This window comes from Musa acuminata, chromosome BXJ1-4 (assembly GCF_036884655.1).
Source record: "Musa acuminata AAA Group cultivar baxijiao chromosome BXJ1-4, Cavendish_Baxijiao_AAA, whole genome shotgun sequence".
NCBI lineage: Eukaryota > Viridiplantae > Streptophyta > Magnoliopsida > Zingiberales > Musaceae > Musa > Musa acuminata.
In genome coordinates this window covers 40,522,467-40,546,500 of record NC_088330.1, presented here as the reverse complement: position 1 = coordinate 40,546,500, position 24,034 = coordinate 40,522,467, and the positions used below count along the sequence as shown (strand labels likewise).

General features: G+C 35.0%; 1 protein-coding gene and 1 long non-coding RNA gene across 2 annotated transcripts; one reads left to right on the top strand and one right to left on the bottom strand.

Annotated features, from left to right (window-relative positions):
- Positions 1-4,514: 4,514 nt before the first annotated feature.
- LOC135672207 (protein neprosin-like) lies at positions 4,515-8,623 on the top strand. The gene is made up of 6 exons (XM_065180663.1): positions 4,515-4,649; positions 5,623-5,709; positions 6,237-6,440; positions 6,520-6,669; positions 7,599-7,745; positions 8,222-8,623. The coding sequence occupies exons 1-6, from the start codon at positions 4,524-4,526 to the stop codon at positions 8,621-8,623; spliced, it is 1,116 nt and encodes a 371-aa protein (XP_065036735.1). The 5' UTR covers positions 4,515-4,523.
- Positions 8,624-20,909: 12,286 nt separating this feature from the next.
- On the bottom strand, positions 20,910-21,898 carry LOC135672636 (uncharacterized). The gene is made up of 3 exons (XR_010513037.1): positions 21,551-21,898; positions 21,244-21,450; positions 20,910-21,155 (listed from the first exon to the last, which is right to left on the bottom strand). It is a non-coding gene; the product is annotated as an uncharacterized LOC135672636 (long non-coding RNA).
- Positions 21,899-24,034: the final 2,136 nt, after the last annotated feature.

Genomic DNA, 24,034 nt, shown 5'->3' with positions numbered 1-24,034 from the left:
TATTTACCTACTCTAGTCACATCTGGACCTTTTTGGTTGGCATTCTTGCATTTCGAATCGTAAACACATTGAGGCTTAATCAAGAATCGTGCATATGTTGTCGTAACTAAGCGTTCTTATTGCACCAATTGAATAATAGGTTATCAAAGTAAATCATTTTGATCTTAATGTTGTGCTTTCCAGATTTAGCTACTGAAACAGTTTTCTTCCATGAATCGCAATTCGAAATTTCTACAGATTTGTATGAGAAAGTGGTGCGAGGGAAATGTCACTGCAGATATGTAAGTATACAAACTAAGCTTTGCTATTGAATGAATTGTGAGATAGATGCACAACCTATGAAATAAGGATTGTCATAAGAATCATAACCATAAAGATAATTTGATTGGTAAAGATTTTTTTACCCATCAAGATATAATGAAGGTAATATAGCAGTCGTTGAGGAAACATTCTTATAGTCACTACAATAAGGGTTTTCTTTTCACGGCCTCTCCCTCGCGAGGAAACAGAGGCTGCGTGTGAGCGGGTGGGAGAGAGGGAGAATCGGAGGAGAAAGAAGAAGAGAGGAAGAAAAGAGGAGGAGGGAGAAGAGGAAGGAAAGAGAAAGGAGGAGGAGGGAAACAAAATAGAAGAAGAGAAGGGAGAAAGGAGAGAAAGAGGAAAGAGGTCTCGGCTGTGAGAAGAAAGTAGAAGAGAAGAGGGAAGAAGAAGAAGCGAAAAGGGAGAAGAAAATAGAGGATATCGGAAGGAGACAAAGAAAGAAAAAGGAAGAAAAAGATAGAATAAAAAAAATAAATGAGAGGAAATGGGCGAGAGAAAAAAAAAAAGAAAGCAATAGAAGAAGAAAAAAAAATAAGGGAAAATGGTTCGATGACTTGTTTTGATACCAAAAAGATTTAGATCAAGCCCAAAAAATTACATGAGATATGATTTTGAATATTTTTATTAGATTTATATTTTAGATTTTACGTAGATGAATCATAATGTTCATTGATAATGGGATGATCATATTGTGAAGAAAATAAAGGGCGGAAAATGATGGTTCAAAAAACATAAGAAAATGACAGGAAGAAGCCGACATACATGTTTATACGGAGGATATGTAATTAGAATAAGTATTTGATGGCTCCGTCTAATTTATTTTTAAAAATATTAATATATGTGTTTGATATTTATAAATGTTTATGATTTACATGTATTATAAGTCATTTTATTATCTAAAAATATTATGAAAGGATTTATGTGTTGACGATTTGGAAAAATACATGATTTGAATAGTGTTTGGTATGTTATAAACATATATTAATTTATGTTATATGTTAGGATTCTTTTATTTTTTATATTTTTTTTTATTTTCTATGCTTATTTATTTAGTCTGTTTAATTTAATTAAAATCAGAACTCTATAAATAGGCATGTAACTACTTCTTAACTGCTTCTTTCAACGAAAAATATTATTCAATCTTTTAACAAACCCTAAGAGGTCGATCCCCTCGAAATGATCATCACATTTTTTCTTCTTTCTTTTATGATAAACCTTAGGGTCTTTTCAGAATCTTATGATAATATCTATTCAATCATTATATTTGAAAAGTATTAAAAAAATATATAAATATTATTAGTTTTGAAATTATGTATTAGTTTTAGAATAATATACATAAGAATTTACTAAAACATCTAAATTTTATATGAAAGTAATTGATATATTATTTTTAATAATATGATAGTTGTCTATCAATTTGATTAAGATCTCAACCCTACCACGTGGATATATATTGGTGTTTGCCCAAAAACTAATTTTTTAATATCTTAATATAGGGAGATATATGTTATCTATACTGTAGGAGTTAAAGATTATTCTGAATTTTATCACGGGGATATAATATAATATGACAATTGCCAATAATATTACTATGAATTCTGTTTTGATTGTACATCTTATTATATTTATATTTATGAACTCTTAACTATATTTATATAAATAATATTCATTAAACAATAATGTTTATGTTTTGAAACGTGACATTAGTTATACTTATGCTTACTTTATGAAAATATATTTAAATGTATCATGTTTTGAAAAGTATTGTTAAGAAGACATGATTTGAAACATACATGAAAATGATGTTTTGTAAACGGTATAAGTATGAAAAAAGATTTGGTATTCAGCATTTTCTGTTAATAAATAATGATTTTGAAATGCATATAAAATGTAAGTTTTTGTATGAGAATAAGAAAAATATTTGATATCTATGCATATTTCGAAGGCAATGCACCAAAAATGAACAAAGTCGAGTTATGATTACACTATGTAAAATATGGTCAACTTATATACCGAAAAGCATAAAAAGTAATACGATTATGGGAAGCTAACAAAGGACTAATTCAAGCATTATCGATCCAAAGGGTGACACCTACATCGATTCAAGCATTAACAGCTTGAGGTGATATGTTTTTCACTGGTACAGAGTAAGAAAGATTTTCAATATTTGGAGAATGTCAAACCAGGTGGATCAATGTTGTGGAGGGGATCGAACTTCATACTGGTGCAGTTGAACAGAGACGGATTGTCGAGTAGTAAAAATTTTAGAACAAGCTGTAGCAAAACAAGTTCAGAACACTAGTCCTACCAGAAGATGGTATAGCCTAAGCTAACACTTTTTTGACTCTCGAGACTAGATGATATGATATTTGTCATATATCGCATGTTAAGTCTTTGGATGCCCTGTCTTTGTACTAACGTCCTTGTTAAGCTTTCCACGTCTATTGGTGCGTTAGAAATGTCAATGAAAATTATAATATTAAGATCCTCCGACACTTGTGCTTCACAAGAATAAACAATGTGGTTTCACATAATTTGTCTTACCTTATATAGGTTGCAAATTGCACTAGTATCATCATTTATTGGCAATATTAATGGATATTTTTTTTGCTTTTAAGAATACAAATGCGCAAATCATAAACTTGATCATTATGAGGAATTAAACTTAACTGGAGATTGAACCAGAAATATGCCTGTTGAGATCCTTGATAATGAGCAGTTAACTTTCTTGACTCACCAAAATGAAATTACTTCTCGACCTATCTCGTCCAAACACCTTTGTGCCCAATATTTTTCGTAAAATTGCTACTGCTGAGATATCTATGAATAATGACGATTTCCTATTACTATACAGGGATCATTTGGCCTTCACGGGACTCGATTTCAATTGAACCATGCACACTTAATCTAATCTATATCTCAATGAACTGGCTATAATTGGGCTCAGTCATCACTGAACCAAGATATATTGGGCTCGATTGACAATGAACCAATTTGTATTTGGCTCGATCGGTACTGGACTAAATTGACACCGAACCAACCTGTATTAGCCTTAATTAACAATGGCGGTATTCCTTTGCGATAAAACAATGATTCTATTCGTTCAATTCAGTGAACCAAATCGTACGGGACTCGATTGATATGAAACGAAGCTGTATTGGGCTCAACTGACATTGAACCGGCGCCAATTGACCCAGAATTTTCCAGAACCGGCCACAATTTTGGCTTCTATTGACCTGAACCGTCTGGAACTCAATTAGTCTAAACCATCATGTCTCAGATCCGATCGATCTGAACTGGACTAATGATCTGAACCGAGACTCAATTAGTCTGAACCCGAATACAACGGATCTGAATCGAGCCTTAATAAGCGTGAACCGGCTACAATTAGGCCAGAAACAGTAATGCAATGAACTGAATGGATTAAAATTAAACTAAACCGGACCTCAATTGCTCCAAACCGGTTATGATGGTCTCCACGGGTCACAAACAACGTGAACCAGTCATAAGGTAGCCTGAACCTGTCTCGATTTGATGTGACTCGGGCGCAGTAGGCCTGAACTGGGCTGGATCAGACCTGAATCTGTTGAATCAGACCTGAACTCGGCTGGGTCCATCCGGTTCAAGCCTGAACCAAGCTGACCCAGTTCTGTGGGACCGTATCTACGCCTGAGCCTACGGCGCACAAAGGCCCGCAGTCTAGTTTGGATTAAAATCGATGATTTTAATCCAAACAATTAAGCCAAAATTGATGTTTCATAAGCTACCCTAATTTTAAGTTCCAATAACGTATATCCGATTCTTTAAAACAAAATTACGAAATTATTACAAATATATATATATATATATATATATATATATATATATATATATATATATATATATATATCATTTTTCATGAATTTATTAATGGAAAAATATTGTCGTTCGATCAAAGATTTTCCAAGATGTTTTCCTTTTAATAGCTTATAGCTGGCTTCAATGGATAAGCACTAAATGTCCCTGCATGTTGCTTTTCCAAATCACAATTCATGGTTGTGCTGATGTTTCTCTAAAACAGCTCGCAGGTTCCAACGACAAACTATAAATAGGCTTCAATGGATAAGCACTAAATGTCCCTGCATGTTATTTTTAATTCCTTCTATTATTTATAGCGTGGGGTGATGTGACTTCAAGTTATTGTGGGTGTTTACATTCAAATTATGGCTTTCATCCTTATCATCCTCCTATTGCACTTTGCTTTAAGTGAAGGATGGACTAATTTTGATGATCTCGACGTAGAAGAACAGCTTAAGATCTTGAACAAGCCAGCAGTGAGAAGCTTTCAGGTAATTTTCATTATTTTTTTTATAAAAATTTTTATTATATATATATATCACATTAAACATAATATTATTTTATTAATTTTATTGATATTGTTATTATTATCGTTATTTTATTATTTTATTAATATAAGTATTACTATTATAATTATAATTATTACTATTTTATATTGTTGTTATTATTATTATTATTATTATTATTATTATTTAATTTACTTAAAGGCAGTGTTATAGGTAGACTAAGAATGATGTTAAAGAAAGCTTGGTGTTCACAGACACCTTCTTTTTTGAAGTTTGATGCTCATTATCAAGTATTAAATCATAAATGTTTCTCATATCTATATTCAGGAAAGTTGAAGTGTTGTGATTAAGATATTATTTTCTTGACTCTAAATTCTCGTTGTGGAGAGTATCATGATTTGCACATGCTGAGACTTGTCCAAAGTGTACATGGCATACAGAATTGTGTCTTATATGATTTCTTCTTTGGAAATACATGTGTCGAAGGATGTTAATGATATAATTTCTATTTAACTATCTCTTGGACAACAGAAATATATTTATTTAGGAAAAAATAAAAAAGAACATTCTTAATGGTGATATATTTTTCGTTGATGGCTACCAAGTGTTTGTTTATTGTTAATGGTAATAAAATAATATACGTAAAATATTTCTTATTGATGGGCGTTTTATTTCTTATTCATGGCTGCTAGGAGTTTGTTTGTCATCAATGATAATACACATCATTTCTTGTTGAGTTTTAAAATATTTATTTTAGATAGCTGCCTAAAGAACAAAATATTCTTGATAATACCATTGTTCAATTTCTTTTTTTTTTCAAAAATACTATTATTCAATTTCATAACATATTATTTTCCTTAGAAATAAGAAGCGTTAATATGTTAACAATGTTGTTTTTGTCTCTTTCTTTCTCAATTGCTACATTTTAGAGAAGTGACTTATTAAGGTCTACTTGCAGAGTGGAAAAGGGGATATATTTGATTGTGTTGATATGTTCAAGCAACCTGCTTTTGATCATCCTTTACTTAGAAACCACAAGATTCAGGTAATCCTCTCTTCATCTTCGTGATTTTTCTCTTCAAACATGACATTTTGTTTCAGTTTTTCTGTAATATGATTAAACAGTATTATCTTTATGATATTCTTATAATAGAAGTCAGATGTTCTATTGTTTTTCTATTATGCATGTACGTGCAAAATAGCACATACATGAGATTAAAAGAAAATAGATATAATTGCATAGAGATCAAATACTTATTCGAGTCTGCTGGCAGCATTAAATGAATTGTACAAGTCCATTGACAACATGCACCTGAAAACCAGAATGATCCACATGATATCTGATAATAAAAAAATAGTTTCCTATTTGCTTAGACATCCGAGTGATAGACCATCATTGGTGTGTCAAAGAATACTTCCGACAACATTGCTTTTTTCATTGGTTGTCATATTACTTGATATTTTATTAAGATTCCTATGATCAATTATCTTCATGAAACAATATTTAATTTTAAAAGCATCATGAACTATCAGTGCCTTCATTTCCATCTTTTTAATAATCATCACTTGTAGATGAGACCCACTGCATTTCCAGAAGGGAAAGGTGCTCCAAGATCTATAAATGCTTCCTCACATTCTAAACTCATGGGCTTTTCATGCCCAAAAGGAACAGTTCCTATTCGCAGAACTACAAAGGAAGAACTATTAACAGCAAGATCACTCTCGGAGAAATCAAGAAATTCGACAAGAAAACTCTATATTGCTCAATCTTACTATGTAAGAATAATGATAACTTACATTATTTGTGATGGTAATTGTCTGGATTTTTTATTCAAGTGCATACTATGCCTTTTAGCGTGCTGGAGTGATTTCGTTCATGGGCAATTACTATGGCGCTAAGGCAGCTTTAAATGTCTGGAAGCCATATGTTGAAGGAGATGACCAATATAGTGCTGCCTTAGTTTCGGTTACTAGAGATGGAAACGACATACAAGCTGGATGGATGGTAAGTGAAATTTTGTTTTATGATACTTCATTTACTTAGCACATTAACTATATTATTCTTCAAACATTTCCACCATTTTAGTCAATATATAACTATATTATCATCTAATGACAAGAAAAACAATAACTATTATTATAATTCTTTCCAGTATCTTACATGATAATGACCTAAGTAGAGATCAATAAGAAACCATAACACAAAATATAAGGATTATATTTATATTTCTGCAAGTTGAATATCACAAGAACTGATTTTTTTTTTTTTCTCTGTGGGATGTGTTTGAATTGTCAATAGTTACTTGCATATTCATAAAAAAATATTCTTAAATAAATGTAGATCTGTAAAAAATATGCAAAAACATATTCTTTTTTAATTGTAAAAAAAATATGCAAAAACTATCAACTTTTATTTTAAAGATCGATTATGAGGTCAATAAAGTCAAACGATAAAAGATAAGGACAAGGGAAATAAATCGACAAGATAATATATGTGCACCATACTTTATTACTTACAGTCTCACATCAAGCTTAAGTTTGTTGCATCATATTTGATCCTTAAATATGTCCATTAACATCTGCATTATATAAAACTTCTCCTACAATAATTTAATCTGAGACAGACTTCAAAAGATTGTCACAACAAAACGGTAAATTGGTAAGTTAATGCTGAACGAGATTAGATTATTTGACAAGTATAATCTGGACAAAATTTTGTGTTACCAAATGAAAATGAAGGTTGCTACAAGTTATTAAATTTCTATTAGGTATAAAGAACTAATTTCTAAGCTTTGCTTGAGTTATTTAGGTCAATCCAGGTTTGTTCAAGGATACATCGCCACGTATGTTCATATTCTGGTCGGTGAGTACAATCTCCTCTTTATATTGCCTCACTTGAGATATCAAGTCGCTCATTCTGTATATTTTTTCCAGAACAATGACGATCCAGTGAGATGCATTAACACTCTTTGCCCCGGTTTTGTCACGACCGGAGAATTACCACTTGGTGCACAGATGTCGTGGATTTCCCAATACAATGATCCAAATAAGCAACATGCTAAACGGTTTCATCTGTTCAGGGTAAGCAATTGTTTCAAAAAAAAAAAATTATTATCTTACTTGTGGAATGGACCAAAATATCTCTTCTATTATCTAATAACAATAAATTACTAAGTGCTCCAAAAAAAACACATAGGGTTTTATCTCTTGATCCTATCGGAAGCATGTAAACTTTAAAAAATATATTTGAAGATAAAAGAAACCTAACGAATTTATAAATCGTTAGTTCCCATACTCCTTAGACTAAATGAACTTATCAATTATCATAAATAGTATACTTAAGTCTGTATGTACACTATCTAAACTCTTTTACGTGGTTTGGGTACACTATCTAAACTCTTTTACGTGATTTGGGTTATGTTCGTGTCATCTATTTAAGCTCTACAAGTAAAGTCACACCCAAAAATTTTGTTGTGCGGTGGCCAAATATAACTAATTTCTATACTTACATTTGTCTTATAAATTGTCTTATAAATTTCTACAATCTTCTTGTGTAGGATGCAAATACTAAAAATTGGTGGCTTAAAGTGGGACGGATTGGCGTATTAGTTGGGTATTGGCCAAGTGAGCTTATTCCTAAGCTAACATCTGATGGAGCCAAGGAAATATTCTGGGGTGGCCAAGTATATCCAGGGAATAAACGGATTAAACGGTTGAGAAACCTAGAAATGGGAAGCGGCCACTTCCCTGAAGAGGGCTATGCTAAGGCAGCCTTTGTTAGTAAGATAATGTATGCATTACATGATGGACCCGAATTGATAAATCCCTCCTCCGACCAAATAGATCAATCCGTAGACAAACCATCATGCTACGATGTTGACCCGGATGTACAATACTCAGAGGAACGGGGATATTATATCTTCTATGGTGGAAAACCCAATAACTTTTGTCCTGATTGACTTTAAACTTTTGTTTTAGGTTTTATATCAAATGTGGATGGGAGCTTCAAATCTGAATAACCAAATGGTAGATATTGTCTTGTAATGAATAATTTATAATAATAATAATATGATATCTTTATATATAGATGAGATGAGGAATTAATGAGTTCAAGCTATTTGCAAAATTCATGTGCCGATACGATAAAGTTTGACAAATTCAATTCATCGTTATGTTTTAAATCTAGTATTATATAATAAATAATTTATATCTCTTGATGATTACAAAGAAAAAGATCTTTGAACACCCAAGAATAGATGAAGAAATTAAATACTTATTTAGAAATAAACATAATTTGGAAGGAGAGATGTAAGAAGAAATTTATGAGTATGAAATGAGACATACGAAATGACACCATATAAAATGAAATAAACTTGTTTTAGAACTACACTTTTTTTTTTTAATAAGTATAAATTTATGCCATATCTACCTATTTTATTAGGTTGTGGGATTTGATCCTCCTAGATGCACATTTGCAAACGATGTAAAAAGAATATTATAGTAAATTAAATAATAAAAAAGTGAAGAAGAAAATATGATAAATGGAGGACATTAATAATTACTAGTAATTGTATCATTATTTGTACTAGTTTAATATAAAAAAGCACCTTAAATCACTATTTTCTTGTATATTGTAACGCTAAGTGGTCCGTGAAAGTACTGTTGAATCTCGGATTTTGATGATGAAGTCAATTGTCATTTGTTGTCTAATCTATGTGTTGAGATAAGTGTGCAGGATTAACTACGATGAAAGTTAGACAAGCAGCAGAAGTTGCGCCGGAGTCAAGTTCATGATCACGTTGGGAGTTCGAGAGTTCGACGGAAGTTCGGACGGTCGTCGGAGGTTCTGCGGGAATAGATCCGAGAAGTCCAGAAGCTTGCCAAGCGAAGCTCGTCGGAACTCGCCAAGTGGATCGTCGCAAAGTCCAGGAGTTTGCCGGAAGTCCGCAGGAGCATCACCGAGGGTTCATCGGATGATCGACGGAAGTTCGCCGGAAACTCGCCGGAAGAAGCGATTGATGCACCGAAGCAAAGCTGCAGGAATTGTCTTAGATTTAATCGTAGTTAGCACATTGGTTAAGCTAGAAAATGGGAGGTGATCCCATTAGCTTAATCTTGGGGCAATTGGGCCCCTGAAAAATCGAAATAGGGCCGAATGGAGGTAACCATTCGGACCCTGATTGCACCAGGAGGTGCAACCGCCTAGGCCAGGAGGTGGCACCGCCTGGGCTGAGTCTTTCAGCGAGACTGGGCGGTGCAACCGCTCCAGCCAGGAGGTGGCACCGCCTGAGCTCAGTCTTCGAGCAAGACTGAGCGGTGCAACCTCCCTGACAGAGAGGTGGCACCGCCTGAGCTCGGTCTTCGAGCTCTGGCAGAGAGGTGCAACCGCCTCAATCAAGAGGTGGCACCGCCTGGGGCTCAGTCTCCGAGCCAGACTCAGGCGGTGGAACCTCCCTGACAGAGAGGTGCAACCGCCTGGGCTTAGTCTTCGAGCCCTGCCAAGCGGTGCAACCTCTCCAGTCAAGAGGTGCAACCGCCTGATCCCGGAATTCCGGGATTTGATCGTTTTGAGCTCCAAATTTGAATTGGGTTGGGGCCTATAAATACCCCACCCATTCAGCACTGAGAAGACACAGATCTATACCAAATATCTGATCTTTTCTGTGATTCTAAGAGCTCAAACTTGTGTAAAGTCCTAAAGTTCTCCTCTTTCTGTTCTTCAAATTCTGAGTTGTAAAGAGAGGAGAGAAAGGATCTGTAAAGGTTGTCTCCTGAGCCTGTCAAAAGGAGAGAAACTGTAAAAGGGCAGTTGGCCTTCGCCTATTGAAGGAAGGCCCCTAGTTGACGTCGGTGACCTCGTCGGTGGAGGAAGCCAAGAGTGGAGTAGGTCAAGACTGACCGAACCACTATAAATCTCTGGTTTGCGTTTATTTTTGAGCACTTAATCATTACTGCAAACCTCCTACATTGCTTTTGCTCTCTGCGCCTTCACGAACAAGTTTCTAACCGCTGATTTTTCCGAATCTGCATTCAGACGTAAATCGGTGTTTTCGTACGAGATTTACATCACAGTTTACGTTGACGTTTTGATTCTGCAAAACTGTCTTCTGTACTTTTTACGATCGAGTTTCTTAGTTCAGATCTCCTTGAAACTGCGTTTAAGACGTAAATCCACGTTTAGGCGCAAATTGCGTCTAGACGTAAACACTGCGTTTAGACGTAAACTGCACAAACTGCGTTTAGACGTAAACCTGTGTTTTTGACGTAAACTGCGTTTAGACTCAAAACTGTGTTTTATACGTAAACTACTTTTAAACGTACAACTACGTTTAGACGTAAAACTGCGTTTAGACGCAAACTACGTTTAGACGTAAAACTGCGTTTAGACGTAAAACTGCGTTTAGACGTAAAACTGCATCTAGACGCAAACTGCATTTAGATGCAAATTGCATTTAGACGTAAACTGTGTTTAGACGTAAACTACACTTAATCATAAGTTATCTTAGAATCGGCTTTTGCATCAAAACTGATTTTTATCGAACGAACGCAGCTTTCGTTTTTAATTGCTAAAAGATATCTGCTGCACTAATTCACCCCCCCCCTCTTAGTGCTCTCGATCCTAACAATTGGTATCAAAGCAAGGTTAACTCTCTAACGGATTAAAACCCAAGAGAGATGGCATACGCCGGAAACCAAGAGGGGCATTCTATTACGCGTCCACCCATGTTCAGTGGGACGGACTACACCTACTGGAAGACCCGAATGAGGATCTTCCTTATTTCTATGGACTTTGAACTGTGGAATCTTGTCGAAAACGGATTTTCGAAGTCTTCTCTTCCAATGATCGATTGGAATGATTTGGAGAAGAAGGCTTTCGCTCTTAATGCAAAGGCTATGAATGCCTTATTTTGTGCACTTGATAAAAACGAGTTTAACCGTGTTTCAACTTGTGAAACTGCATTTGATATTTGGCACACACTCGAAGTGACCCATGAAGGCACAAGTAGAGTAAAAGAGTCAAAAATCAATTTGCTGTTACATTCTTTCAAACTTTTCCGGATGAAACCGAGTGAAACCATTGGCGACATGTTTACCCGTTTCACGGATGTCGTCAACGGTCTAAAAGGACTCGGAAAAAGCTTTTCGGATTTTGAGCTTGTTAATAAGATACTAAGATCCCTTCCTAAGAGTTGGGATCCAAAAGTAACTGCTATTCAAGAAGCAAAAGATCTGCGCAATTTTCCTCTTGAAGAATTAATCGGGTCATTAATGACCTATGAAATGACTTGTAAAGCTCATGAAGAGCAAGAAGACATCCTTCTAAAGAACAGGAAGGATATGGCACTTAAAACTTCTGAATGCCACTTGAGAGAAAACTCAAGTGATGAGGACTGTGATGATGATTTGGCACTTCTAACAAGAAAGTTTAAAAAGTTCTTTAAAAGAAACAAGTTTAAAAATGATGCAAAAAATAAACTTGAACCCAAGAAGGACCAAGTAATCTGCTATGAATGCAAAAAGCCGGGACACTACAAGAGTGATTGTCCCCAAGTCAAAAGAAGAACATCCAAGAAGAAGGCGCTTCAAGCAACATGGGATGACTCGAGCGCATCTGAAGAAGAGGAGTCCAACACCGAGCAAGTTGCTCATTACGCCTTAATGGCCATCGAAGATGAGGTAACAAATTCAATAGATGCAGATTTATCATTCGATGAATTATTAAATGCTTTTCATGAATTGTTTGATGAGTGTAAGACTATCAGTAGTAAATACAAATTGCTAAAAAAGAAGCATGATAGTCTTATTTATAATTTTGATAAGTTAAATGCTGAACATCATGATAGTTTAAACTCATGCATAAAATGCCATGATCTAGAAACCTTCCAAAAGGAAAACGTGCTACTTAAGGACACCTTGAAGAAATTCGAGGTTGGTAGCAAGTCATTGAACATGATCCTTACGAACAAGGGTCACGTTCCAAAAAGAAGTGGAATTGGATTCGTGAGAAGTACTCACCAAAATCCAACCACCTTCATAAAAAGCTCCATCTTACATGTTCAACATCAAGACAAATATAACTTCTGTTGCAAATTTGGACACAGGACGCATTATTGTCCATTCAAGAAAATAAGTCCAAACAAATTGATCTGGGTTCCTAAAGGAACCATGACAAATTCTATGCAACATGATAAAAAATGTAGATCTATTTATGAGGCACCCAAAAGCAAATGGGTACCTAAACATCATCCTTTCTTGTAGAAAACTAAACCATCGCAAGCTAGGAGCAAGAGATGGTACCTTGATAGTGGATGCTCAAGGCATATGACCGGAGATCCATCTCAATTCTCTAAGCTCACTAGCATAGACGAAGGATATGTCACCTTCGGAGACAACAACAAGGGTAAAATCATTGGCAAAGGAACCATAGGTAACAAACCCAACTTCTCTATTGAAGATGTTTTACTAGTTGATGGTTTAAAACATAACCTCTTGAGCATTAGTCAATTATGTGATAAAGGATATATTATCAGATTTGAATCTAATGCTTGCATCATTGAAAAACCACACAAAAACATATCTATGATTGCATTGAAACAAAATAACGTATACACTATTGACATCAATGATTTGTGTAATGAAATGTGTTTTTCTGCTTTGAATGAAGATGCTTGGATATGGCATAGAAGATTAGGTCATGCTAGCATGAAACTAATCACTCAAATATCATCCAAAGAACTTGTAAGAGGAATTCCTCATATCAAGTTCATCAAAAATAATGTATGTGATGCTTGCCAATTAGGTAAATAAATTAAGAGTAGCTTCAAATCTAAAAATCAAATAAGCACCTCTAGGCCCTTACAATTGATCCATATGGACTTGTTCGGACCAATCTCTATATCAAGCCTAGGAGGTAGCAAATACGCCTTCGTCATCGTAGATGACTATAGCAGATACACATGGACTTACTTCCTAAAACAGAAAAGTGAATGCCTTAGATCCTTTACCAAGTTTTGTAAACTTGTTCAGAACGAGAAAGGGTCTATGATCTCATCAATTAGAAGTGATCATGGTGGTGAATTTCAAAACCATGATTTCCAGGAATTTTGTGAACTCAATGGTTACAACCATAATTTCTCTACTCCTAGAAATCCTCAACAAAATGGAGTTGTAGAAAGAAAAAATTGAAATTTACAAGAAATGGCAAGAACCATGTTGAATGAACACAACCTACCAAAATACTTTTGGGCCGAAGCCGTAAATACTGCATGCTACATTTTGAATAGAGTTCTAGTAAGACCCCTACTAACCAAAACTCCCTATGAGTAATGGAACAATAAGAAACCCAATGTTTCATATTTTAAAGTCTTTGGGTGTAAGTGTTTTATCTTAAATGAAAAGGATAACTTAGGAAAATTTGATGCTAAATCCGATGAAGGAATCTTTCTTGGTTATTCTACTGTTTCTAAAGCCTTTCGTATCTTCAATAAAAGAACTTTGATTATCGAAGAATCCATTCATGTTGTTTTCAATGAAATTTCCGAAATCACGAAAAATGATCTTGACGAAGATGTTAATTTTGATTCCTTGAATTTAAATGAAACCCCTTCTCCAACTAGCAACTTGGATACTTCCACTCCCGAAATATCCTTACCCAAGGATTGGAAGTATGTAGATGCTCATCCCAAGGAGCTAATTTTAGGAGACACGTCAAAGGGGGTTCAAACACGATCTTCTCTTAAAACCTTTTGTGCAAACGCCACCTTTCTCTCCCAAATTGAACCCAAAAGCGTTGATGAAGCCATGAAAGATGATTCATGGATTATCGCAATGCAAGATGAATTAAATCAATTTGAGAGAAATGAGGTGTGGAAGCTTGTTCCTAGGCCAAATGACCATTTAGTTATTGGTACTAAATGGGTTTTCAGAAACAAGCAAGATGAAAATGGTATCGTGGTTAGAAACAAGGCTAGATTAGTGGCCAAAGGTTTCAACCAAGAAGAAGGTATCGATTACGAAGAAACCTTCGCACCTGTGGCTCGATTGGAAGCCATAAGGATGCTCCTTGCCTATGCTAGTAGTAATAATTTTAAGTTATTTCAAATGGATGTTAAAAGCGCTTTTCTAAATGGCTTTATCTCCGAAGAAGTTTATGTTGAACAACCTCCTGGATTTGAAAATAATAGCCTCCCTGATCATGTGTTTAGATTAACTAAAGCTCTCTATGGATTAAAACAAGCCCCAAGGGCTTGGTATGAGAGACTTAGTTCTTTTCTTATCAAAAATAATTTTACAAAAGGCAAGGTTGATACTACATTGTTCATCAAGAATTTTGAAGATAATTTTCTCATTGTTCAGATTTATGTTGATGATATTATCTTTGGCTCAACAAATGAATCTCTTTGTGAATCTTTTGCTAAAACTATGAGCCTTGAATTCGAAATGAGCTTAATGGGAGAATTAACATTCTTCTTAGGTTTACAAATCAAACAACTAAGCAATGGCATCTTTATTAGTCAAACTAAATATGCCATGAATTTATTAAAAAGGTTTAATATGAACAACTCAAAGGCTAGTAACACTCCTATGAGCACCTCCACTAAGTTAGAAAGTGATGAAAATGAAGAAAGTTTTGATCAAAAAACTTATAGGGGTATGATAAGAAGTCTACTTTACCTCACTGCCACCAGACCAGACATCATGTTCAGTGTAGGACTCTGTGCTAGATTTCAATCAAACCCTAAGATATCTCATCTCAAAGCAGTTAAAAGAATACTTAGATATCTTAATGGAACCACAAATCTAGGATTATGGTACCCAAAAACAGAAAATTTTGAGTTAACAGCTTATGCTGATGCGGATTTCGCTGGGTGTAGACTAGATAGAAAAAGCACATCAGGATCATGTCAATTTTTAGGACATGCCCTTGTTTCCTGGTCATCTAAGAAACAAAGCTCGGTTGCTCTATCAACAACCGAAGCGGAATATATTGCAGCAAGTGCATGCTGTGCACAAGTTGTATGGATGAAAAACACCTTAGAAGATTACAAAGTTAGTCTTAAAGATATTCCCATTAAATGTGATAACACGAGTGCAATATGCTTAACTAAAAATCCTATACAACACTCAAGAACAAAACATATTGATATTAGACATCACTTTATACGAGATCATGTCACTAATCATGACATAACCATAGAGTTCATTGATACTAAACATCAACTAGCTGACATTTTTACAAAACCTCTAAGTGAAGAACAATTTGATTTCATTCGAAGAGAATTAGGAATGTTGATGTGTCCGAATAAATAAACTTGTTAAAATTATTTTCCGGACTTTATTGAATGATCAACATGTATGGAAATGTTTTGTCTTCATGATAATATCTTGTTCGAATACATCTCAGTACTCGAATGCTATGAAACAGATTTTCTTGTACACTTTCTTGAAAAATAAGATTTGATGAAGTGATTCATGTATGTATTCCATTCTGCAAAATCTTTACATATACAATGGATTATAACAAAAAGGGGAAGAAGTATTCAAAGCAACATTATTATGTTTCCTGATATCATAATTACTATGCTTTTTGTTGATGACAAAGGGGGAGAAATATATGAATTGATAAACATTGCCATGATTATTATGTCTGTGTCATACTTTGTCTATGAGTGATGCTATAAACACTGCTATAATTATGCCATCCTTGCATCATCAATAGATATATGAACATGTGCTAAAGTTTGCATTATGCCCTGAGTTGATATCATATCATGTGAAGAAAATGCAAAACTTGCTAGAATATTACAAATGTGTGCATCATGTAATAGTACTTCACATCTTTATATGATAATGTTCAAACTACATGATGAATAGTTACAAACACATTCATACAAACTTGTTGATGTATGTCAAGTCTTGACATCATCTTTGAAGAGATACATCATGACGAGTATCATGATGGGAGTATTGATAAGTTTAACTGATCTAACTTATCAATACGTCACTTGAATTCATAGGTCTTGAATTCAAGGGTGACTTATCTCAACTATGGCATATAGACAGGGGGAGTTAAGGATAACTCCATTATCAATTGATTGTCATCATAAAAAAGGGGGAGATTGTTGAATCTCGGATTTTGATGATGAAGTCAATTGTCATTTGTTGTCTAATCTATGTGTTGAGATAAGTGTGCAGGATTAACTACGATGAAAGTTAGACAAACAGCAGAAGTTGCGCCGGAGTCAAGTTCATGATCACGTTGGGAGTTCGAGAGTTCGACGGAAGTTCGGACGGTCGTCGGAGGTTCTGCGGGAACAGATCCGAGAAGTCCAGAAGCTTGCCAAGTGAAGCTCGTCGGAACTCGCCAAGTGGATCGTCGCAAAGTCCAGGAGTTTGCCGGAAGTCCGCAGGAGCATCACCGAGGGTTCATCGGATGATCGACGGAAGTTCGCCGGAAACTCGCCGGAAGAAGCGATTGACGCACCGAAGCAAAGCTGCAGGAATTGTCTTAGATTTAATCGTAGTTAGCACATTGGTTAAGCTAGAAAATGGGAGGTGATCCCATTAGCTTAATCTTGGGGCAATTGGGCCCCTGAAAAATCGAAATAGGGCCGAATGGAGGTAACCATTCGGACCCTGATTGCACCAGGAGGTGCAACCGCCTAGGCCAGGAGGTGGCACCGCCTGGGCTGAGTCTTTCAGCGAGACTGGGCGGTGCAACCGCTCCAGCCAGGAGGTGGCACCGCCTAAGCTCAGTCTTCGAGCAAGATTGAGCGGTGCAACCTCCCTGACAGAGAGGTGGCACCGCCTGAGCTCGGTCTTCGAGCTCTGGCAGAGAGGTGCAACCGCCTCAGTCAAGAGGTGGCACCGCTTGGGGCTCAATCTCCGAGCCAGACTCAGGCGGTGGAACCTCCCTGACAGAGAGGTGCAACTGCCTGGGCTCAGTCTTCGAGCCCTGCCAGGCGGTGCAACCTCTCCAGTCAAGAGGTGCAACCGCCTGATCCCGGAATTCTGGGATTTGATCGTTTTGAGCTCCAAATTTGAATTGGGTTGGGGCCTATAAATACCCCACCCATTCAGCACTAAGAAGACACAGATCTATACCAAATTTCTGATCTTTTCTGTGATTCTAAGAGCTCAAACTTGTGTAAAGTCCTAAAGTTCTCCTCTTTCTGTTCTTCAAATTCTGAGTTGTAAAGAGAGGAGAGAAAGGATCTGTAAAGGTTGTCTCCTGAGCCTGTCAAAAGGAGAGAAACTGTAAAAGGGCAGTTGGCCTTCGCCTATTGAAGGAAGGCCCCTAGTTGACGTCGGTGACCTCGTCGGTGGAGGAAGCCAAGAGTGGAGTAGGTCAAGACTGACCGAACCACTATAAATCTCTGGTTTGCGTTTATTTTTTAGCACTTAATCATTACTGCAAACCTCCTACATTACTTCTGCTCTCTGCGCCTTCACGAACAAGTTTCTAACCGCTGATTTTTCCGAATCTGCATTCAGACATAAATCGGTGTTTTCGTACGAGATTTACATCACAGTTTACGTTGACGTTTTGATTCTGCAAAACTGTCTTCTGTACTTTTTACGATCGAGTTTCTTAGTTCAGATCTCCTTGAAACTGCGTTTAAGACGTAAATCCACGTTTAGGCGCAAACTGCGTCTAAACGTAAAAACTGCGTTTAGACGTAAACTGCACAAACTGCGTTTAGACGTAAAACTGTGTTTTTGACGTAAACTGCGTTTAGACTCAAAACTGTGTTTTAGACGTAAACTACTTTTAAACGTAAAACTACGTTTATACGTAAAACTGCGTTTAGACGCAAACTGCGTTTAGACGTAAAACTGCGTTTAGACGTAAAACTGCATCTAGACGCAAACTGCATTTAGATGTAAATTGCATTTAGACGTAAACTGTGTTTAGACGTAAACTGCACTTAATCATAAGTTATCTTAGAATCGGCTTTTGCATCAAAACTGATTTTTATCGAACGAATGCAGCTTTCGTTTTTAATTGCTAAAAGATATCCGCTGCACTAATTCACCCCCCCCCCTCTTAGTGCTCTCGATCCTAACAAGTACTACAAGGTTTTTGCTTCCCCAAGAATAACTTATTGTTAAACTTTATTTTTACTCTACCACTCATTTTTCTATCTAAATCTTTAATTTTCTCATGAAATAAGTTTCGAGAATACAATAATTTTTATTTAATAATTATCAAAGAAAAATATTTTTCATATCATATATATAGTCATTAGACTAAAAAGAAAAGTCTGTGTGGACTTAAAGGTAACTTGGGAGTTTAGTATTTACTTATAGAATGAGATCTTATAACCACATTATTATATATATAGGGTGATTTCTTTATAAAATGCTCATAATTTGGGTATTTCTAATTGAGTCTAGTTTTCAGTGCTGCGTTGATTACTCTCTAACAGTGAATAAGTCATTCAATCGCTCCATATCCCTCATTTTGGTTTTTCCTAAATGATACGTTTAATTTAAAAATTAGATAGTCATAATAATTTAGGAACAACATCACCCAAATAAAAATAAAAAATTAGCTTGTTATAGTGGGTACCACAATAAAAATACTGTAAGTCCTGCACTAAAACACAATAAATAATCTAAATGAACTCCTTACTTCAATCAAACTAAATATAAACCTAAAAATATAGTATTGTAATAGTTTATGATAAATGATAATTAAATTAAAATAACATGATATCACTTATATTAATTTTTAACATCATTTATAATGTTTTCTTTACATCAATAGAATACTATAAATGTTATTAGAAAACACTATAAACGAGCAAATGAAAATATTGTAACAATTGAAAACTAGTAAAATAACTCGTATTTTGCTTTTCCCTAGTATATATATGGGCGATTACCTTAGAAAATACCCATATTTTGAGTATTTTTCAAAAGATATCCTCTCTTTTGTTTTTCCCAAACAATATCTTTAATTTAATAATATCCAAAATATCTCATTTTTGTTTAATTTTTTCACCTAATTTAACTAGTTTCTAATATTTATAATATTTTCATTTGGCTCATTTATAGTATTTTCAATAGTATTTATATTATTTTATGGATGTACTAAAAATATTGTAAATACTACTGAAAAATTTTATAAATGATATCATATTATGTCTCTTTGATTATTATTGGGCATAAGCTGATACAATACCATATTTGTAGATTTAGAGTCAGTTTGTTGAGCTTAGGAGTTTATTTATAATATTTACCATATTTTTAAATCAAATTATTTTTATCATAGTGGCCAAAACATTATTTTTTAACAGGCCAAAAATACTAAGAATCAAAACAATATAACCAACGCAAAAAAAATTTAATGGGTAATTTAGGCTTTTTTAAATTAGGAGTATTATTTAATAAAAATAAAATTGTTGGTATCAATTGAAAAATACACAAAATGTGAGTATTTGTTAGAGAAATCATCATATATATGTATATATATACATACATAAATATATATATACATATAAATAAATACATATATACATATAAATACATATATATATATATGTATATATATATATATGTATATGTATATGTATATGTATATATATATGTATATGTATATATATATATGTATATGTATATATGTATATATTTATGTATATATATATACATATGAATTGAATTATACAACAATTATTATGTGATAATTATTTTTTCTAGTTCATAGGAATGCGACATTATACCATCCTCGACTTTCTGCTGGATTGGAGGCGTTACAATGTTAGTATACAAATGGGAAAAAGAATTGAAGTTTCTAATCAAAACATGCAATTAAGTACTCCAATAGGCAACTTCTTGATTTTTTTTTCTTTGGATATATGAAAGAAGAAGGATCACATAACTTTAAAAAAAGCAACCCATTTTTTATTTATGCATTTCATCAGCAATGCTTGTGAAAACCCATTAGTCACAAACTATAGAATAAATTTACATCTACGTGCTATAAATAAAAATCATTAACCTGAATGGTCAACTTGACTGCAAGCATTTGGGTTTCTACATACCATCGTCCCATAAACCAATCAAACATAAATAAGATCCAGGAAATGAAGATTTCCACAGATGGGATGGGGCAGTTGTACATCCAATGAATAGTTAAAAATGAGAACTAAGTGTCTATCAAAATACCCATATGTAATTGGTGGCATAGTGATTCATCGAGGTGGTCACAGGATACGAGGACTTGAGGACCACAAAGTTAGCTCCACAGAAGGCTTATGATAGGTTGCAACAACAAAAGATCGGAATGTTGCAAGTCATGTAATATATATATATATATATATATATATTTATATTATCAAAGCTCAACTTTCTTTCTAGTGTAGGTATCAAGACACAGGAAGGATCGAACACAGTACCTTGTTTAGTTTGGTAGCTAAGCCCTGTACTCATGCATGCGCATCCACTTTGTAGAAGACCACTTATTTCCTTTAATAACAGGACATCCACCTGCAATGAGTGCAATAACATTCTGAACGTTTCAAATACATCTGGAAATTGAAACTTCACTCAGGTGGCCAAACACCATTCAACTAACCGTGCAAACTAGATGGATCTGGAGTGGCATCTGGCCTCATGCTCCAGAAGAGTAATGCATCTCCCATCTTTTGGTTTTAACAGAAAGAAACTGCTTTGCACAGTCTGATAGCTCATTATACCACGGTAAAGAACTGCTATTTACCTTCTCAGAAGGGAAACACAGTTTCACCACCTTCCTCAACATGAGAACTGAGCAACAGATATACTTGCAAATGGAAGAAAATGTGTTAGAAGTTGCATGAGAAGTGCACTAGCTTACTGACAATGTTATCAGTTTCCAAGTATAATGAGAGGATGATTCTTACAGATACATGAGAAGGGTAGCAATACGTTGACCCCCATTCTTGGTATTGAATTCATCATGGAAAGAATCATAGTGCGGATCGTATTTCTGACCAACTTCATAATGGAGAACCTGAAGACCCTCACCGTGTTCCGTAAAAATATAAAACCAAATTTTAGGTGAGAGATAAAATAAGAAAGGAAACAAAAGAAAAAGAAAGGCATCTGAAGAAAAAAAAAGCACCCTTGAGAAACTGATACTAGAATAGAGATGCATAAGTTATTTTGGCCAAGAGAGTAGTGGTTTTATCACTTTGATGAACTGCAATTTTACTAAAGCGCTGATATATACCACCATTAATAGTGTAAAAGTCAAACGATTATATACTTTTTTCAATTTATTATTATTCCACAGTGAATAAATATTATGACATTCTAAAAAGAAAGAAAAAGATGACCCAATATGAAATATTATCAAAGAAATCATGCTGATGTTTATAATCAAGTACTACACAATCAGACTTTGTGATAATGGCATTTCAGTATATAATGATCGGTGTGAACAAGCATTTCAGCTGCACATGGTACCCTGTTGAAACACTCAGTGTAACTTGTACATGCAACAATATTACATATACCATTAGTCAAAATAACATATTTTTAAAGAAGTAATACTTCACACCAAAGATGCATTAATAACTGGGCCATAAATTACGTAAGAACGGCGCGGCGCCGTACTCTTGTAATAACTGACGTTCTTCACGTTTGAAGCACTCACTCATTCCCTGCCGAACTGCGCTGCGTACTCCGGTGGCGTATACTTGCCGTATCTTTCTGCCGCTGAATCTTCTCGCCAAACACCTACTCTGCACTGCAGCGACTGCGGCACTGCAAACACCTACTCTGCACTGCACCTACTCTGCTGAATCTTCTCGCCAAACACCTACTCTGCACTGCAGCGACTGCGGCAACTGCAGCACTTCCTTGTGCCAAAATCCGCCCCCACCTTCTTCCTGCAGAGGCAGAAAAGTTCTCAAAGAACCTTCTCCCTCGATCTCACTCGCGGCCGCGGAGAAATCCGTCGGAAGAAAACCGTTGCCGATCGGTCGCTCTGCGCCCGCAGCATCGCCGGCTTCTTCCAAAACTGCAAGTTGCAGCGTCTCAGGGACCTTCAAGCTGCAGCACGTTCAGCGACGGTGGTGCCGCTGCTGCTGCAGTCGTTGTTGCTTGCGGCGTAGGAAATCACAGTATCTTTTAAAGATATCAATGTTGCTTAGTAGGATGCTAGGATGATATCATGTCTTCACCGTTTTCAAATTAGTTTAATTTATTTATATTTTAATTATAAGTTTTTTAAGATTTAGATAATACTATCTATTGGAAGATCAATTTAAAAATGATTTTGCAACAAAGAGCATCTGACTTTATTGACTCTGTTACTCCAATAGGAGAGAACAAGCGACTCTCTAGTAGAATGGCGGAGCAATATACTCCAAGTGATGTTGAGAAATCGTGGGTATATATATTTTCTTAAATAAGTATCTAATCAGTAAATTTTGACAATATTTTGCCTTATTTAGATGGTACACATGGTGGGAAGCTTCGAACCTTTTTACGATAGATTCAAGCAGTTCAAAGACACAATTTGCAATGGTTCGTAATAAATTTATTCTCATAAACTTTTTGTTCATAGCGGTAATGATTTTTTGTTTTTATTTAAAAGTTTTTGAGTTTATATAATGATGGAATAATGCAAGACATTTTTATAAGCCTAAAATCGTCCTTATAGGGAATATGTGCTGTTTTGATCCTATATTTCGCCAACTATAAAGCATAAGAGGGCAATAATAAAGATGGAAAGGACGGGGGTTGGGGTTTGGTGGGGAAGTACTGTTAGAGAAGGGTTGACTTTGGTGGGATGTACTGTTTTTCTCTTTGTCATAGATTTATCTTCGGATCTTACGAAGTCGAAAGTGAACTGTCATATCGCTATATATGTATAAAATATTCTTTAACAACAAACATAAATATGGAGTGAGACTGTTAGAGAATAATATGAAGGGGTCAATGGGTAGGAGGAGGGTAACAAAGTATTAGGAGAAAACCATTGGAGGGGGAGGGGAAGAAAGCTTGTTGGATGTATTGCCTTTCTCATTTTTCTTCACGAGGCTATCTGTTTCACATATTTGAGTCCTTGATGTAACATAACAGATAAGAAAATCAGGGAAAAATGAATTGATAGGCCATATGAACTTGAAACTTAGTATTATATTATCGCAATCTTGGACAATAACATATACTTATGTTATAGGATTCATGTAATTTTGAGCAGTGTTGCCTAACTTTTATATTGTCATACTAGATAGTTGCATGCAATATCAAGGAAACATGCCTTTGAGCTTTTGCATATACTCTTTATCTTTTTGCTTATTAGATGTTGCCATGTGCTGATGTTTGTTGGACGCAAACTACATGTACAAACCATACTAGTCATTGTCCAGGAACTT

What these genes read in the sequence shown, in the direction of transcription:
- LOC135672207 (XM_065180663.1), top strand. Translation starts at nt 4,524, where the DNA reads ATGGCTTTCATCCTTATCATCCTCCTATTGCACTTTGCTTTAAGTGAA. An exon ending in TTAGAAACCACAAGATTCAG is followed by an intron (nt 5,710 to 6,236) that starts GTAATCCTCTCT and finishes CATCACTTGTAG; the next exon opens with ATGAGACCCACTGCATTTCC. An exon ending in ATATTGCTCAATCTTACTAT is followed by an intron (nt 6,441 to 6,519) that starts GTAAGAATAATG and finishes TATGCCTTTTAG; the next exon opens with CGTGCTGGAGTGATTTCGTT.